Source organism: Rhinopithecus roxellana, chromosome 9 (assembly GCF_007565055.1).
Source record: "Rhinopithecus roxellana isolate Shanxi Qingling chromosome 9, ASM756505v1, whole genome shotgun sequence".
Taxonomy (NCBI): domain Eukaryota; kingdom Metazoa; phylum Chordata; class Mammalia; order Primates; family Cercopithecidae; genus Rhinopithecus; species Rhinopithecus roxellana.
The window spans coordinates 103,109,049-103,128,124 of record NC_044557.1 but is presented as its reverse complement, the minus strand read 5'-3'; the positions used below and the strand labels follow the sequence as shown (position 1 = coordinate 103,128,124).

The following is a 19,076-nucleotide window of genomic DNA, read 5'->3' as shown; positions in this document are numbered from 1 at the left end:
AAAAAAAAAAAAAAAAAAAAGAGAGAGTTCCTCAGAACTTATCATTATTCTAAGAAAAAATATACATGAAATGAAAAAGAAAAAGTTATTTCTGTAAGTCACTGTTTGACCAGAATGACTGTGGGCCATATAAAATGATTTGGCAAGCGGGCCAGGCATGGTGGCTCACAGCTGTAATTCCAAAGCTTTGGGAGGCTGAGGCAGGTGGATAACTTGAGGCCAGTAGTTCGAGACCAGCCTGGCCAACATGGCGAAACCCCACCTCTACTAAAATTACAAAAATGAGCCGAGTGTGGTGATGCACACCTGTAGTCCCAGCTACTCAGGAGGCTGAGGCAGGAGAGTCGTATGAACCCGGGAGGTGGTGGTTGCAGTAAGCCAAGATCGTGCCACTGTACTCCAGCCTGGGCAACAGAACCAGGCCCTGTCTCAAAAAAAAATTTTTGGCAAGAAATCAGTCATATGTTCTAACCTGTTATTCTGTTTCAATTGTAGGTAATTCTAACAAGACAGCATTCTAGTTTATACATTAACCTGTTGTGCAACTTTTTAATCAGCCAGTCTATACTTACACCCAAATTATTGTTTTATCAATTTTTAAAAAATGTATCTGCTAGTTTAAAAAGGCATTGATATGGCACTTACCTATTGATAGCCCTATTACGACTCCTTTTCCTCCGCCTCTCAAAGTGCTGTTCATCCTCAGAGGAGGAAGATGAAGTCGAGTCACTACTGTGGATTGCATGCCTTCGCCTAAAGTAAAAAAGAAAATTGAAATCATGATAAGGGAGGGCAGGAAAAAGAAAAGGCATAAGAAAAGCATCAGAAATATCTAATGCTCTAAAAAGGTTTATCATAAAATTATTATATCTGCTGACCCACTGACGTAAACTTTGTTGGCTGAATCTTTCAAAGGGAATAAAAGACAAACAACTGAGAGGAAAGGAAAAAAGACTGAGGACTGTGGCAGAGCTGAGTATCAAATGTTCATGAAGACAGAAGGCAAGGTGACTTCTTAGTCTTGACACAAACCAGTTATTCTTGAAGTGAAAGGTGGTATAAAGATGGTATTAGAATATTTGGGGCTAGGCACGTTGGCTCACACCTGTAACCCCAACACTTTTGGAGACCGAGTAGGAAGGATCACTTGACAGGAGTTTGAGAACAACGCAGCGGGACTTCGTCTCAACTAAAAATCATTTGAGCAACTTGGCAAGATTTGGTCTCTACTAAAAATCAAAAAGTTTAGACAGGTATGGTTGTGCACATATGTTGTCCTAGATACTAAGGAGGCTGAGGTGGGAGATTTGCTTGAGCCTGGGAGGATGAGGCTGTAGTGAGCCATGATTGCACCACTGCACTGCAGCCTGCTGGGTGATAAAGTAAGCCCCTGCCTCTATTAAAAAAAAAAAACAAAAAGCATTTGGGACTGTAATTTGAAACTATTTTCAATATTACACTATACATAATATTCACATTTGGGAGGAAATTACCTACTTTAAAATATCAAATAACTTTTTTGAGACAAAGTCTCACTCTGTAGCCCAGGCTGGAGTGCAGTGGCGTGATCTCAGCTCATTGAACCTCTGCCTCCTGGGTCCCAGTTAAGCAATTCTCCTGCCTTAGCCTCCCAAGCAGCTGGGACCACAGGCACGTGCCACCATGCCCAGCTAACTTTTGTATCTTATTTATTTATTTTTGGTAGAGATGGGGTTTCACCATGTTGGCCAGGCTAGTTTTGAACTCCTGACCTTGTGATCCGCCCACCTCAGCCTCCCAAAGTGTTGGGATTACAGGTGTGAGCCATCATGCCCAGCCTAAAATATCAAACAATTTTAAAAGAAGGACATGAGATTTTATGTAAACAAAAGGGTATCAAGAAAGACTTTTTAAATGCTAGGAAACAGTGAAGAATAAGATGGCCTTTTATCAACAGTATACCATCCACTGTAAATTCACAACTGTCACTTAACAGCTGTGTAAATGCGGATGAGTTACTCAACCCATAAGTTTTCTCACAAAAAAGAAAGACATACTATCAAATACTTAGGCTGGTTGGTAATACTAAATAAGAAGCCGGGTATTACAAATATACAAGAAAATTTTTAATCACTTCTACCTTTGAATGGTTGCAAAAGACTCACAGAAAAAACAAAAGAGTCTGGCTAGGAAGAACTTTAATTAACTTGCTCAGGGTCTAGAACTTTTCTGAGTCAGAGTGCAATGATAGTAAGTAGTTATTTCCAAAAATATAAAAGCATAGTAGTTCCAAAAAACTCTGAAGTTTTTTTCATAGTATCCAAAAAACTCTGAAGTTATTCCATTATTCCCTTGCAGCAAATCATAACTGGACATACATAGTACAAGGCAATTTTTAGTTTATATTTTGTCCCACTTACTATGATTATTCATATGTTTTACTACAGAATTATTAATATATTTGACTACACAGTGCTGGCTTGGAGACCCTAGAGATGTTAATGTTGCCATACTATATATGTTGTGTGTTATCTGTAAATCCAGCCAAAAAGTCTGAATTCTGAAACACAAATGGTTTTCCAAGCGTTTTGGATAAGGTGTTGTGGAAACACAGAAATAAATGAGAAAATAATCTTTCACCCATCCATCTACCCACATACACCCAGGACCATCTTTGTGATTAGCCTGAAACTAAAATTATTATATCCAGTACAAGTCTGCAATTTTATATGAAAAACTAATTTATTACCATGAATATTAGACTTTAATGTATTCACATAATTTTATGTGTAGTCACAGAATTCAGACTAACCTCCCGATTAATAAAAAAGACTAACATTAACTGACTGCTTTCTGTACTGTGTGCTTGATGTAGTATTTAATCTTAATTAAAATTGTGGAAAAGTGGATTATTAGTAGGCTCAATTTACAGTTAGGGCCAGTGTGGCTTCCAGGTTAAATAATTTACTCAAAATATCAGAATTAGTCATTGATGTTGTCAGAATTCAAACCTATATGTTTATTTAAAATATCTGCATTCTATACATTACTATACTGATATTTCCAGTTTTTTATTTCACAACCAATAAAGTTAAAAGCAAACAATAACACAACCTGTGGACCAACGTGAAATTTCTGACGTTTGATTTGCAAAATGGAGATTTTTAAACATCAAAGTACAGTTATAAACAGCAAATACATACAGCACTTAATGTATGGTAGACACTACTTTAAATGCTTTACATGTATTAACTCACCTAATTCTCACAATACTGAAACAGGTTCTACTATCCTCACTTTACAGATTAAAAAAACTGAAACAGGCTAGGCGCAGTGGCTCACACCTGTAATCCCAGCACTTTGGGAGGCCAAGGCGGGTGGATCACATGAGGTCGGGAGTTCAAGACCAGCTTGACCAACATGGAGAAACCCCGTCTCTACTAAAAACACAAACAATTAGCCAGGCATGGTGGTGCATGCTTGCAATCCCAGCTACTTGAGAGGCTGAGGCAGGAGAATCACTTGAACCCGGGAGGCGGAGGTTGCGGTGAGCTGAGATCGCGCCATTGCATTCCAGCCTGGGCAAAAAGAGCGAAACTCCGTCTCAAAAAAAAAAAAAAAAAAAAAAAACCAACCAACCAAACAAAAATCAACAACAACAAAAAACTGAAACAGAGTTAAATAACTTGCCAAAGGCCACTAATAACTAGTAGAGCTGAGCTCCAAGACTAGACAGTCCTAGTCATGGGTCCAGGTTCTTAGCAATTAATTACTCTATACTGTAGAAAGGTCATTACTTCAGTTTAAAAACACTGTAAACACTATTCCACAAGGTAGAGAAGGAGGGAATCCTCCCCAAATCATTCTATGAAGCCAGTATCACCCTAATACCAAAACTAGGAAAGGACATAACCAAAAAAGAAAACTACAGACCAACATCCCTGTGAACATAGATGCTAAAATCCTTAACAAAATACTAGCTAATCAAATCCAACAACATATCAAAAAGATAATCTTCTATGATCAAGGGGGTTTCATACCAGGGATGCAGGGATGGTTTAACATACTCAAGTCAATAAATGTGATACACCACTTAAACAGAATTAAAAACAAAAATCACATGATCTCAATAGATGCAGAAAAAGCATTCAACAAAATCCAGCATCCCTTTATGATTAAAGCTCTCTGCAAAGTCGGCATACAAGGGACATACTTCGATGTAATAAAAGTCATCTATGACAAATCCACAGGAAACATAATACTGAATGGGCAAAGGTTACAAGCATTCCCTCTGAGAACTGGAACTAGACAAGGATGCCCACTCTCACCACTTCTATTCAACACAGTACTGGAAGTCCTAGCCACAGCAATCAGACAACAGAAAAAAATAAAAGGGCATCCAAGTCAGTAAAAAGTTAGTCAAACTGTCTGTTTGCTGATTATATGATCGTACACCTAGAAAACCCTAAAGACTCCTGCAAAAAACTCCTAGAACTGACAAAAGAATCCAGCAGAGTTTCAGGATACAAAATTAATGTACACAAATCAGTAGTAGCTCTACTATATACCAACAGCGGCCAAGCTAAGAGTGAAATAAGAACTCAACCCTTTTTACAACAGCTGAAAATAAAATAAAATACTTAGGAATATACCTAACCAAAGAGGCAAAAGACCTCTACAAGGAAAACTACAAAACACTGCTGAAAGAAATCACAGATGACACAAACAAATGGAAGCACATCCCATGCTCATGGACGGGTAGAATCAATACTGTGAAAACGACCATACTGCCAAAAGCAACAAATTCAACACAACTCCCATCAAAATACCAGCTATCATTCTTCACAGAACTAGAAAAAAGAATCCTAAAATTCATATGGAAGCAAAAAAGAGTCCGCATAGCCAAAGCAAGTCTAAGCAAAAAGAACAAATCTGGAAGCCTTACATTACCTGATTTCAAACTATGCTATAAGGCCATAATCACCAAAACAGCACAGTACTGGTATAAAAATAGGCACATCGACAAATGGAACAGAATAGAGAACTCACAAATAAAATCAAATACTTACAGTCAACTGATCTTCAACAAAGCAAACAGAAACATAAATTGGGGAAAGGACACCCTATTCATCAGATAGTGCTGGGATAATTGGCAAGCCACATGTAGGATAATGAAACTGGTTCCTCATCTCTCACCTTATACAAAAATCAACTCAAGATGGATCGAGGACTTAAATCTAAGACCTGAAACTATATAAAAATTCTAGAAGATAACATCAAGAAAACCCATCTAGGTATTACCTTAGGCAAGGGTTTCATGACCAAGAACCCAAAAGCAAAAACAATTAAAGCAAAGATAAACAGGTGGGACTTAATTAAACTAAAGAGCTTTTGAACAGCAAAAGGAAGAATCAGCAGAGTAAAATGGCAACGCACAGTCTGGGAGAAAATCTTCATAATCTATACTTCTGGCAAAAGACTAATATCTAGAATCTACAACAAACTCAAACAAATTAGCAAGAAAAAAACAATCCCATCAAAAAGTGGGCTATGGACATGAACAGAAAATTCTTAAAAGATACACAAATGGCCAACAAACATATGAAAAAATGCTCAGCATCACTAATGAGCATCACTAATGAGCATCACTAATGATCAGGGAAGTGCAAACCAAAACCACAGTGCGATACCACCTTACCCCCGCAAAAATGGCTATAATCAAAAAATCAAAAAATAATAGATGTTGGTGTGTATACAGTGACCACTTCTACACTGCTGGTAGGAAAGTAAACTAGTACAACCACTATGGAAAACAGTGTGGAGATTCCTTAAAGAATTAAAAGTAGAACTAAGATTTGATCCAGCAATCCCACTACTGGGTATCTACCCAGAGGAAAAGAAGTCATTATTCGAAAAAGATACTTCCACACGCATGTTTATAGCAGTACGACTCACAATTGCAAAAATGAGGAACCAACCCAAATCCCCATCAATCAACAAGTGGATAAAGAAGTTGTGGTATATATACACAATAGAATACTACTCAGCCATAAAAAGGAATGAATTAATGGCATTCGCAGCTACTAGGATGGGATTGGAGACTATTACTCTAAGTGAAGTAACTCAGGAATGGAAAATCGAACATATGTTCCATGTGTTCTCACTAATAAGTGGGAGCTAAGCTATGAAGATGCAAAGGCATAAGAATGACACAATGAACTGTGGGGACTCACGGGGAAAGAGTGGGAAGGGAGTGAGGGATAAAAGACAACAAATTGGATTCAATGTATACTGCTTGGGTGATGGGTACACCAAAATCTCACAAATCACTACTGAAGAACTTACTCATGTAAGCAAATACCACCTGTTCCCCAAAAACCTACGGAAATAAAAAATAAAAAAAAAATAAATAAATAAAAAGGAAAAGGGGCTGAGACAAGTCAGTATAATCTATTTTCATAGGAAAATGTGTCCTAAATCTGAAAAACAAAAACCAAAAATAAAATAAATAAAAAATAAAAAACGTTTTAAACACACATATCGGCCCACATGTGCTCATCCCCCAATCTCCATTTTACTACACCCACAGACACTGGACCAGCACTTTGAATCTAACCAAGAACTTCAACTTCTTGCCAGTTCTAATTCTTCGACAAAAGATGAAGAATATACTGAAATACTAGTGATGCAATTGTGCTATTATGTTACCTTATTCAAAGGTAACATTACCTTTAAAAATAATTAGCCAGGCTTGATGGCACAGGTCTGTAATCCCAGCTACTCGGGAGGCTGCGGCAGGAGAATCACTTGAAAACAGGAGATAGGCCGGGCGCAGTGGCTCAAGCCTGTAATCCCAGCACTTTGGGAGGCCGAGGCGGGCGGATCACGAGGTCAGGAGATCGAGATCATCCTGGCGAACACGGTGAAACCCCATCTCTACTAAAAAATACAAATAACTAGCCGGGTGAGGTGGCGGGCACCTGTAGTCCCAGCCACTCGGGAGGCTGAGGCAGGAGAATGGCGTGAACCTGGGAGGCGGAGCTTGCAGTGAGCTGAGATCTGGCCACTGCACTCCAGCCTGGGGGCAGAGCGAGACTTTGTCTCAAAAAAAAAAAAAAAAAAAAAAAAGAAAAAGAAAACAGGAGACAGCAGTTGCAGTGAGCCGAGAATGCGCCACTGCACTCCAGCCTGGAAACAGGCGAAACTCCGTCTCAAAAAAACAAAAAAGTCAGGAAAAAAAAAAAAAACCACCCAAATAATTAGAGGAGAAAAAAAAAATCTGTAACAAGGAGCTACTCAATGATGTGAGGCTTTTTCCACAGGGGAAGACTAGACACTGTGAACCAAATATGGAAACTCATGAACATCAAAGGGATAAAAACAACAACAAAAAAAACCCCACATACATTGTAGGTGGTAACTGTAGAGTTAGTCAACCAACAAGTATGTTACTTCCAGAAACATACGTTCATTAAAGATGGGAGAAGAGGCCAGGCGCGGTAGCTCACGCCTGCAATCCCAGCACTTGGGAGGCCCAGGCGGGTGGATCACCTGAGGTCAGGAATTTGAGACCAGTCTGGCCAACATGGTGAAACCCTGTCTCTATTAAAAATACAAAAAAATTAGCCGGGCGTGGTGGCAGGTGCCTGTAGTCCCAGCTACTCGGGAGGCTGAGGCAGGAGAATTGCTTGAACCCAGGAGGCAGAGGTTGCAGTGAGCCAAGATTGCATCACTGCACTCCAGCCCAGGCAAGAGAGCGGGATTTCCTCTTAAAAAAATAAAAGAAGAAATAAAATCCCAAAGTAGCTGCCACTCTTAGTACTGCTGGATCAAACAGAGATCCACCCCATGAGTTAGGTAACCATAACAGTGCCTTGGTCCTGTGCCTGGTGGTGGTGGGGATTCTAGGGAACACTAAACCTTCCTTTCCTTTTCTGAAGATCATTACAGTTCACCACCAAAATAGAGGTCTTTACATTCTAAGGGGCCTGTGAGAATACTGACGTGCAGCCTCCTTTCAAGTGCAATTAATCTTCAGAAGCCCTGAGAGACTGAGTTTGTCTTCCTGATCCTCCAGTCTTTCGGACCCTGGTCATGTGAAATAGGATGATGAAATAAGAAATCTAGATGTACACTTGTGATTCTTACAATGAATTACAATGAAATGAAAAGACCTAGGGACACAAAGAGCATTTATTTTTCCTAAAAGAAATCACCCTTCAGCACTTATAAAGGTGCTGCCTTCCATGACCAAAACATGATCAGAAGGTCTGTCTCTAGGAGAAAACTTCCAAGAACTGTTCAAATAACTGAAATATCCTAAGGCTTCAGTCTTACTTCTGAGAAAATTATAATATTAAGGGGAAAAAGTACCATTTCCCATACAAATAAAATTTTTTTCCTGGTTTCTTAGTCTTCTCTCTCACTGATGAACTACTAACATGCTACTATTACCATGATTATTCCAATGTATTGATGAGGAAGTATCAAGAATTATCTCTTTGACCTGGTGTGGTGGCTCACACCTGTAATCCCAGCACTTTGGGAAGCTGAGGCAGGTGGATCACTTGAGGTCAAGAGTTTGAGACCAGCCTGGCCAACATGGTGAAACCGCGTCTCTCCTAAAAACACAAAAATTAGCTGGGCGTAGTGGCAGGTACCTGTAGTCCCAGCCACTTGGAAGGCCGAGGCAGGAAAATCGCTTGAACCCAGGAGGCAGAGGTTGCAGTAAGCCGAGATTGCGCCACTGCACTCCGGCCCAGGGAACAGAGCAAGATTCCAACCCGCCCCACCTCCCCCAAAATAAATAAGTAAAATAAAAATAGAAGATTTATCTCTTTGGACTTAAATTTGACCAACAAGCAACAACTGTTGGGATGTAGAAGGAAAAGAAATCCACAAATATTGAACAGTCAAAGAAAATAAATGTTTCCTACAACAGAAGAGGAACAAATTATAAAATAGATCCAGAAAAAGATAACCAGAGTCATGAAAGGTCTAGAGGCCATGTAGCTTAGAACATCTGACATGGTAGGAAAATGCATCTGTGATAGTATGCAAAGAAAAGACTAAACCTATATTCTAACTTAATGTGAAGATTAAATGAAACAATCTATGTAAAATGCTTAACACAGAGACAGGACTACAGTAAACCCTGAGTCTATGGTTGCTCTATTATTAAAGTGTGGAAAAATGGAATAAACTATCTTACTAACGTAGTTACTAACACTTCCTATTAATGGAAGCAAAAGCAAAAACTAGTCAGTGGTACTGGGGATTAGACTACTAAAGGCACAGAAACTAAGCCTCCCAAATACACAATTCTAGAATTTTATCCTAATACACCCAATCCTGAAAGTCTAGAGTCCAGCCCTAACATAACCACAATTATGCTGTCATAAATCAATCACTATTTCAGAACCAAACCTGTTCATTCGTTTACAGTAAGGACTTCTTGGTCCTGCAGAAGATAATCGGTATCTTGGTCTTGCAGGAGAAGCTGGGCCACTATAAAATATGTTGGGCTTTCTCTGGTGACGAGGTTCTAAAAAAAAGAAAATATTTTGCTGTTCATATTTTAAGTCATTTATGTCCAGACGGTTGCAGCTGATAACATGTATAGCACAGACACCAACCAACCAAAAACACACACTGGCCATAAACAACCATTGTGACTGCAGAGATGTGTAACAGGTGATTATCAGCCTTGCATGTTCACGCTCACAAGTACTGTGGTATAGTATTAACATAAATCAAAAGGTGGAAAGCTGTGCAATTTAAAATAAAGACAGATATAAAATTCAAAAACAGCCCAATTATTTGCTTTTGTCAAGGCTTAACATTTAACTTTCTTCAGAGAAATTATTTGTTACAAACTTAGGATAGGTAAAGACAACAGTAATGAGTATTCAACAAAATGAAAATATGAAAAATACCAAAAAGACAAGAATAACAGAGGAGAAACAGCAAATATAAAGCTAATATAATCACATCTCCTGGAAAGAGTATGTACAGCACTTACTTTCCAGTGGCGCCTGGTAGTAAACAGTAGCTTTTCTCTGTCTAAGATAATATCGTTTCTGATTATCTTCTCCATCTTCTTCATCTTCATCATCTTCATCATCATCTGCATCATCTTCATCTTCACCATCATCTTCATGTTCCTGGTCTTCACCCTCTTCAGATGATTCTACGATTAAGAGATACTTACTTCCAGAAGGACACTCAGCAAAATGTTAACAATTTTTAACATAGGTGAATTGGGAGAGAAAGATCCACCCTTTTAAAGCTTATCTACTCCTAGATTGTTCATGGGAAGAACTTATAATTCTTTTCCAACATTAAAAAACTGTAGAAAAACGAGAGGAAGGAAAAAAAGAAGCAGAGAAAGAAGTTTGAAGACTACTGTTAAGCAAGTACCAAACTAAAATTTATAGTCTTTCTATGAATTTCATTAATATAGGTGACTAAACTTAAGCGTCCAAGTTAATATAACTTTTTGACAAGTTTTCGAATTTCCTCATTAAGCTTTTGCTTTCTAAACTTAAGTTTGACATTTCACCCAGCCCATCTGGCTGTCATAGAGTTACATGCTGCATAACTCAATCTACTTATGATTATGGTAAAACAAGCTCACCAAACATTTAAAATGCATGTCAGAAAACTGATTTTCACTCAAGATAAGTTCTAACAGACTATGGTAATAAGTTCTAAATGGAATAGCAAAACATAATTTTCATCACCTTTAAACTAAAAAAGAGATATACAGCGTGTTGTCCATAGCAGATGTATTACATAAGCAAACCAATATTATTTGCTTTAGATTGCTGATTTCAGTTACTTTCCCAAACAAAATATACTATCCTTTTAAGCTCTCCCCGTCCCCACTTTTAAGTTACCAATCCTCTGATCCCTCACAAACTACCATAAATGTCACACTTTCTAAATAAAAAGGCTATTTTCTACTAAATAAAAAGTTCTTAAATTCAATCCCAGAAGACAGAATAAGAGAAGAGACTAACCCACACTGCCTTCTTGATTATCAGTGGTTTCTTCATCAGTTCTTTGCATATCTTTCTGTTTTCCTCTTGTGTACATATTAAGATTGCTCTAAAATGTTTAAATAAAAGCCATTAACATTTGGAATCTATTTATTAAAAAAATTAAGTTGGATCCTCCAATCTTGTTCAAAATGAAGATATTTACAGCCACAAACTCTTAAATTTCTAGCAGTAACTATTGACTGATCAAATAAATGCTGGAAAAAGTGATGTTTAAGCAAAAATGGATTAGGTACCATAAAAAAAAATTTAACTGGATATTATTAAATCATTCCCTTAATGGAAGAATATATTTACTTCTTCTGTTTCATTAAACACTCCCAAGTCTTCAAGTTCTCTCATTCGCTGTCTACGCATCTTCTTCATGTCATCCATTTTTTGAAGTACAGCTTCAGCAGTGCTTTAAAAAAAAGATACATATATAAGTGAAAATTGTAAAAGAGTAGCAGAATTTAAAAACCTTTATTTTCTTCCACTGCAATCTTTTGGCACTAAGGGTTTAAATATTTTTATAAAAAGCATTGATTTACTTGTATAAAAATATTTTTAAAACTTGTATAAAAATATTTTTAAATTTCTTTCCAAGAATAGAGACATATATAGAATTGTCAAAAAGACCTCAAATAATCATTCTCGGGCTGGATGCGGTGGCTCACGCCTGTAATCCCAACACTTTGGGAGGCCAAGGCAGGTGGATCAGGAGGTCAGGAGATCGAGACCATACTGGCAAACACAGTGAAACCCTGTCTCTACTAAAAATACAAAAAAAAATAGCAGGCGTACTGGTGGGTGCCTGTAGTCCCAGCTACTCGGAAGGCTGAGGCAGGAGAACGGCTTGAACCCGGGAGGCAGAGCTTGCAGTGAGCCGAGATCATGCCACTGCACTCCAGCCTGGGCGACAGAGCTACACTCCGTCTCAAAAACAAACAAACAAACAAACAAACAAAAAACCACAAATAATCATTCTCCTCTATGCTTTACGTAGTAGAATGCATTAAATGTTTGAGCTGGTTGAAATCCATGATTCTTCCCGAACAAAAAGTCTCTGACAGATAAATCATCTTGATCTAAGGAATTTTTACTTACTTAGTTATAAGTTTGTCAAACAGCATGGACTGGTTTACACCACTATAACGACTTCTAATCCTACAACTTCGACGCACTTCAACATCACCATTATCTTCATGTAAGTGTTCTGTACTTTGAACGATGTTTCTAGTCCTCAATGACCGAGTAACTGGAATCACTTTGTCTTCACAAATGCACACATAAAAATAAATAGAAACATTTGAAGTAATAGTATTTATAAAACAATTCTGAAATGAACAATTGAAAAGCTATACTTTCATGTAACAAAATTACAGTATCTTAAACTTAGCTTTCTTAAAAACATTAGAAGACAAAAATAAAGTTAAAACATTCACCTACCATAAGATCGAGCCTATCTACTCCCAGGAGAAGAGGAAAGGTATGTAATACAAAGACTCGTACATGAATGTTCAAAGCAGCTTTGTGATAGCCCCAAACCAGAAACAACCCAAGTCCTTCAAAAGGTGAAGAGATAAATTGTGGTATATCCATATAATGGAATATCCATATAATGGAATACTACTCAGCAACAAAAAAGCGACCACACGGATTCTCAAAGTAATTACAATGAGTGCAAGAAGCCAAACAAAGAATACTGTATGATTCCATTTATGTAAAACTCTAGATAATATAAACTAAGCTATAATAACGGAGAACAGATTCTAAAATGAATGGTCACAGCTATGTTTCAATGAAATTACTTGCTCAGGAATCTGGTGGGGGGTAGTGTCAAAGAGTGAGGAAAGAAGCTAGAAGAGCCAGGAGGAATTATAAAAGGGCCTGGGGAAGTTTTTGGGGGTAATAATTACCTTCACTATCTTATTGTGGTGATGGCTTCATGGCATATACTTATGTTAAAACCTAACAAATTATACACTTTAAACATGTAACATTTATTGTATGTACCTCAAGAAACTGGTAAACAGAATATTAATTACACATTTTAAGATCTGAAATGCCTTTAACAGTACTTACCTTCTCTGCGCTCTTCTTTTTTTTTATCAGCCTGCTGTCTGGCCAACTGCCTGTATTTTAAAAAATGAGATTAATTCAAAACAATTGACATAACTTTATTTTTATTTATTTATTTAGATGGGATCTCACTCCGTTGTCCAACAGGAGTGCAGTGGCACAATCATGACTTACTACAGCCCCAAACTGCTGGGCTCAAGCAATCCTCCCACCTCAGCCTCCCCAGTAGGTAGAACTACAGGCATGCCTCACTACACCTAGCTAACTTTTAACATTTTTTGTAGAGATAGGGAGGTCTCGCTTTTTTGTCCAGGTTGGTCTTGAACTCCTTGCCTCAAGCAATTCTCCCACCCTAGCCTCCCAAATTGCTAGGATTATAGGCATGAGCCACCACACCTGGCTATAACTGACATAACTGTATTTCTTATATTCCATAATACTACAAACAAGACAAAAAGTTAAATCAGCCTGGAGAACAAATACTAAGACACCTAAAAACTTAAAATATACTGAAAAAAACAGGCCAGGCATGGTAGTTTACGCCTATAATCCCAGCACTTTAGGAGGCCGAGGTGGGTGAATCACTTGAGGTCAGGAGCTCCAGATCAGCCTAACCAACATGGTGAAAACCTGTCTGTACTAAAAATACAAAAATTCGCTGGGCGTGGTGGCTGGTGCCTGTAATCCCAGCTACTCAGGAGGCTGAGGCAGGAGAATCGCTTGAACCTAGGAGGTGGAGGTTGCAGTGAGCCGAGATCGCACCATTGCACTCTGGTCTGGGCGATGGAACGAGACTGTTTCAAAAAAAAAAGCTTGACAATCTGTATGCTTATATAAGTTATGGTTAAATACAGTTAAACAAAGCCTAAGAACTCTGATTTGAAGTTCAATGATATATGGTAATAACTCTTAGCTAAACAGAATATATAAAAAGTATGTTGAAATATGAAATGAAATCCTTAAGTATTTAAGTAGAGCTGAACTAAACATTGAACTAAACCGAGCAAAATCAAGACCTGTTTTATGACACAAGGGTATAGTGGTCCCATATCCTTGAGAAATTTATTACTATAAACACAACTAATGCCTCTTAGTGATATGTTAATTGTCTTTTAAAAACACCTGCTGGCCACAATCTTTATATGCATGATTTTCACTCACATGTAGAAATAGTCCCATTTGTAAATGATCTATTCCATCTACAAACTGGCAAACACAATCTGTGAACTGGAAACATCTTCCAAGCCCTATAAAAAATATCCCCTTCATCTTTTTTTTTGAGACGGAGTCTCGCTGTGTCATCCAGGCTGGAGTGCAATGGCGCGATCTCGGCTCACTGCAAGCTCCGCCTCCCGGGTTCACGCCATTCTCCTGCCTCAGCCTCCCTGAGTAGCTGGGACTACAGGTGCCCGCCACCATGCCCGGCTAATTTTTTCTGTATTTTTAGTAGAGATGGGGTTTCACCGTGTTAGCGAGGATGGTCTCGATCTCTTGACCTCGTGATGCACCCGCCTCGGCCTCCCAAAGTGCTGGGATAACAGGCCTGAGCCACCGCACCCGGCTGCTTAGTAGAGTTTTAGGAAAAAGATGAGGGGGCCAGGCACGGTGGCTCATGCCTGTAATCCCAGCACTTTGGGAAGCCGAGATGGGCGGATCATGAGGTCAGCAGATCGAGACCATCCTGGCCAACAAGGTGAAACCACGTCTCTACTAAAAATACAAAAAAATTAGCCGGGCGTGGTACTGGGCGCCTGTAGTCCCAGCTACTGGGAAGGCTGAGGCAGGAGAATGGCGTGAACCTGCGAGGCAGAGCTTGCAGTGAGCTGAGATTGTGCCACTGCGCTCCAGCCTGGGCGACATAGTGAGACCCCGCCACACACAAAAAAAGAAAAAACAAAAAAAATCTAAGCAAAACAGTATGTGCCATTAATTTGTTTTTAGTAACTCAATTTTCCATATTTAGGCTGCACCTGTTTATCGACCTATGTATCAAGCTATTTGCAAGTGAGCTGGTTTATATGTGGAATTTCTAATATTACAACTTAAAATAAAATAAAACCATCTTTCCCAGATGAGTTAACTTATATATTCTCGTTAATAAAGTAAGTCTTCATTGATTCCTCATCTGTCTTGGAAGACAGGTAAGAATTAAGAAGAAAATAAAAACTTCTGGCTGGGCACATTGGCTCATGCCTGTTATCCCAGCACTTTGGGAGGCTGAGGTGGGTGGATCACTTGAGATCAGGAGTTCAAGACCAGCCTGGCCAACACGGTGAAACCCCATTGCTACTTAAAAAAAAAAAAAAAAAAAAAGGGTCAGCCAGGTACCTGTAGTCCCACCTACTCAAGAGGCTGAGGCAGGAGAATCACTTGAACCTGGGAGGCAGTGGCTGCAGTGAGCCAAGATTGCACCACTACATTCCAGCCTGGGCGACAGAGCACGGGTTCCATCTCAAAAAACAAACAAACGAACAAACTTTTGAGTAGGTAAAGGCTTAGTTTCTTCAAAGGCTCACAGACTTTTCTCATAAAGGAGCTCCTCCCTCTATACCATGTAGGTCTATACATTTTATAAATCAGGCCCCTTTCAGACGCTAGAAATAGAATGACTAAAGCACTATTTTTCTGAACCACCCACCCCACTGCCTTCTTTTTGCCTGCAGGAGGAAAGCAACCTTCCAAGGGTTGGTAAACTTCTCCTTCAATTGCTACGCAGTAAATATTTTAAGCTTGTGAGCCATACAGTCTCCTCTGTCGCAGCTACCTAACATTACAGGGTGAAAGGAGCCACACACAAAATGAATGGGCATGGCAGTGTTCCAAGGAAACTATTTACAAAACTATGCAGCTGGACTTTGTCAACCTCTGCAAATCTGATGAAAGCTACGGTATACATAAGTTTAAACATTACTTCAGAGGTTCTGTGTACCCTCTGTGAAGACTATACATAATCACTGTACCCTAGTTGAGCCCCAGGATCAAGTACGTATGTAGATCCTGCCCTCATGACACAGTTACTCATATCCTTCTGTCTTTCTCTAAGAATCTTGATCCTCTGGTCTTTGAGCCTCAAGTAGATTGAAAACAAAGAGTTAAAAAAAAGAATGAAAAGGAAGGAAATAAAGAGATTTCTATAGTCAGGCATGCTGACAACAGTGAAAAAGAAACAGGGAAAGTATATGAAAAAGGACTCAAAAATACTGTAGGCTCTTTTATATAAGCCTTATGCAAACAGATACTGATGTTACCATTACGCAAAATAATCATCACTATTTGTAATAATGACCTGAATGTAGGGAGAGGATTTTTGTACAGGAAATCTGTACCGTGGACGTGGTGGCACGTCCCAGCTACTTGGTTGGCTGGGGCAGGAGAATCGCTTGGACCCGGGAGGCGGAGGTTGCAGTGAGCCGAGATCATGCCATTGCACTCCAGCCTGGGCGACAAGAGCAAAACTCTGTCTAAAAAAAAAAAAAAAAAGCTGGGCATGGTGGCACATGACTGTAATCCCAGCTACTCAGGAGGCTGAGTTAGGACCACTGGTTCACTTGAGCCTGGGGGGTTGAGGCTACGGTGAGCCATGATCATGCCACTACACTCCAGCCTGGGTGACAGAGCAAGGTAATAGTCTCACAAAGAAAAAAATAATTAATAAAAAAGATAGAAATTCTATATTTTAGAAGTAATCTAATTAAAAATACCAAGTCATTCCTCTTTAAATCCAGATCGAAAGCATTTATTTTATTATACTCCCTTAAAACCTTTCTAACATAAAGCCAAGCACAATGTTTTATAAACTTGAATAATGTACAGATCCTTTCAAAGGTAAAAGCAGGACTTCCAACATTAATTTTTTTGTATGACTATGTAAACCAAACTAAATAGAAGTTCATCTATAAGTTTTATACAAATAAAACTATAAAACCATAAAAAAATTAATGTAATAAGGGGTTTTGCTAAAATGAAATAACCATTTGGTGTATGAATGTGGTACTGACTGCTATCAGTTTCTCTTGAGTTTGGCATGTTGTGTATCATATTTGCTATATACTGCTGGTATCATGATGAGGCAACTCATCCACTTCTCTTTATTGGAAGTGTGCCAAACATTTATTTAAATAGTATGTCATGCTATCACATCACATTGCCTTTCATACAGAAGCAGATGCATCATTTATGTATTCAAGTCTGATTCTGTTCTTATCTCATTAATCTAAGATAACTAAAGTAGTACTACTTGATGCCAATTCAACTGTAAACACAAATGTATGGCATCAAATTTTATGGCAATTCTCTATAAGGTAACAATTTAGGGGGCCTAAAATGTTTATTTTTTTCTTCAGATCATGAAAAACAATTTTAAGTTCTCAGAGGCAGTTAATGGACCACTACCTTACCCCAGAAGAATAAACCTTAAGATTTCAAATTTCAGAAATATCGGGCTAGTTTATATTGTACTTCATCGTTGTACATTTCCCCCATTTTAACATCTCTGAAATTGGAATGCATCTTATTGATGGCAACTGTGTTTTTTCTTTTTTAGTGTCCCATAAACATTGTCATATGCCTTTAACTGCTGATTTCATAAAATACAGTATAAAACACTCCCTAAACAATGGATGAAATAAGATGTAAATTTAAAAATATGTATTAAAAGAATGATGAAATAGCTGAGAAAAAAATCAAAAACTCAAAAGGGCATAACCTCGCTTATCTAGAAAATATGGCATACAAAATAAAACAATCAAAATTCCAGGCCGGCATGGTGGCTCACGCCTGTAATCCCAGCACTTTGGGAGGCTGAGGTGGGTGGATCACCTGAGGTCAGGAGTTCGAGACCAGCCTGGCCAACATGGCGAAACCCCATCTCTACTAAAAATACAAAAATTAGCTGGGCATGGTGGTGTGTGCCTGTAATCCCAGTTACTAGGTGGGCTGAGGCAGGAGGATCGCTTGAACCTGGGAGGCAGAGGTTGCAGTAAGCTGAGATCATGCCACTGCATTCCAGCATGGGCAACAGAGTGAGACTCTGTCTCAAAATAAACAACAACAACAAAAAATCAAAATTCCATTTAAGAGCAGGAGGATTTCAGTCTTCTAAGTCATTACAAATTGTTTATTTATAAGAAGTAATCTAAGAACGATTCTTTGTTTTTGGAAACAGGGTCTCACTCTCAGTGGTGTAATTATAGCTCACTGCAGCCTTGAACTCCCCAGCTCAAGTGATCCTCCTGCCTCAGCCTCCATAGTAGCTGGGACTATAGGTGTGTGCCACCATGCCCAGATAACTGTTTTATTTTTTGTAGAGATAGGGTCTCGTTATGTTGCCCAGGCTGGTATCAAACTCCCCAACTGAAGTGATCCTTCTGCCTTGGCCTCCCAAAGTGCTAGGATTACAGGCGTGAGCCATGGTGCCCAGCCAAAACAATTATTTCATCAAACAAATTTTGCTCTAACTGGGGCTTTTTGCCTTGAACCAAAGATATTCCAGTTCCATGAATTTAGCCAAACTACCTGATCCATTAAAATTGATTTCTTTGAGTTTAAAATGGATTTCATGCCACCTCATTAGACTAAAAACAAAACCAAAAAACCATATGTACAGACTGCTTTAGAAATTACACCAACACATAGAAATTCATAAATGACTCAGAATTGATAAAAAAAAAAACAACTTTATAGCAAGCAATCAGAAACAGAACTACGATTATGAATGAAGGCTTTGTATAGACCATTAAGTGGAGCCATAAATCATGAGCTAAGTTATAGTCACAAAAGGTCTCTTTAGATACTCAAATACGTGAGAACTGATTATACATCAGCCAACCTTGTTAGCTGCACTCATACATATCACAGGTATCATATTCGAATAATAAAAGTACGAATGTGTACATACTAAATTTTTTTTTTTTTTGAGATGGAGTCTCGCTTTGTTGCCCAGGCTAAAGTACAGTGGCACGATCTCAGCTCACTGCA

The 19,076-nt window shown here is 38.6% G+C and overlaps 1 protein-coding gene across 2 annotated transcripts in view; it reads right to left on the bottom strand.

The window, feature by feature from the left end:
• ATAD2 (ATPase family AAA domain containing 2) overlaps positions 1-19,076 on the bottom strand; it is a 104,069-nt gene that overhangs the window by 45,856 nt on the left and 39,137 nt on the right. For both annotated transcript variants that reach the window (XM_030937563.1, XM_010363885.2), the window contains 7 exons: positions 13,104-13,153; positions 12,126-12,291; positions 11,337-11,439; positions 11,001-11,088; positions 10,001-10,168; positions 9,406-9,523; positions 646-753 (listed from right to left, as the gene is read on the bottom strand). In XM_030937563.1, coding sequence (XP_030793423.1) covers positions 646-753; positions 9,406-9,523; positions 10,001-10,168; positions 11,001-11,088; positions 11,337-11,439; positions 12,126-12,151 — 611 coding nt within the window. In that variant the 5' untranslated portion in view covers positions 12,152-12,291; positions 13,104-13,153. The remainder of the gene's footprint in view (positions 1-645; positions 754-9,405; positions 9,524-10,000; positions 10,169-11,000; positions 11,089-11,336; positions 11,440-12,125; positions 12,292-13,103; positions 13,154-19,076) is intronic.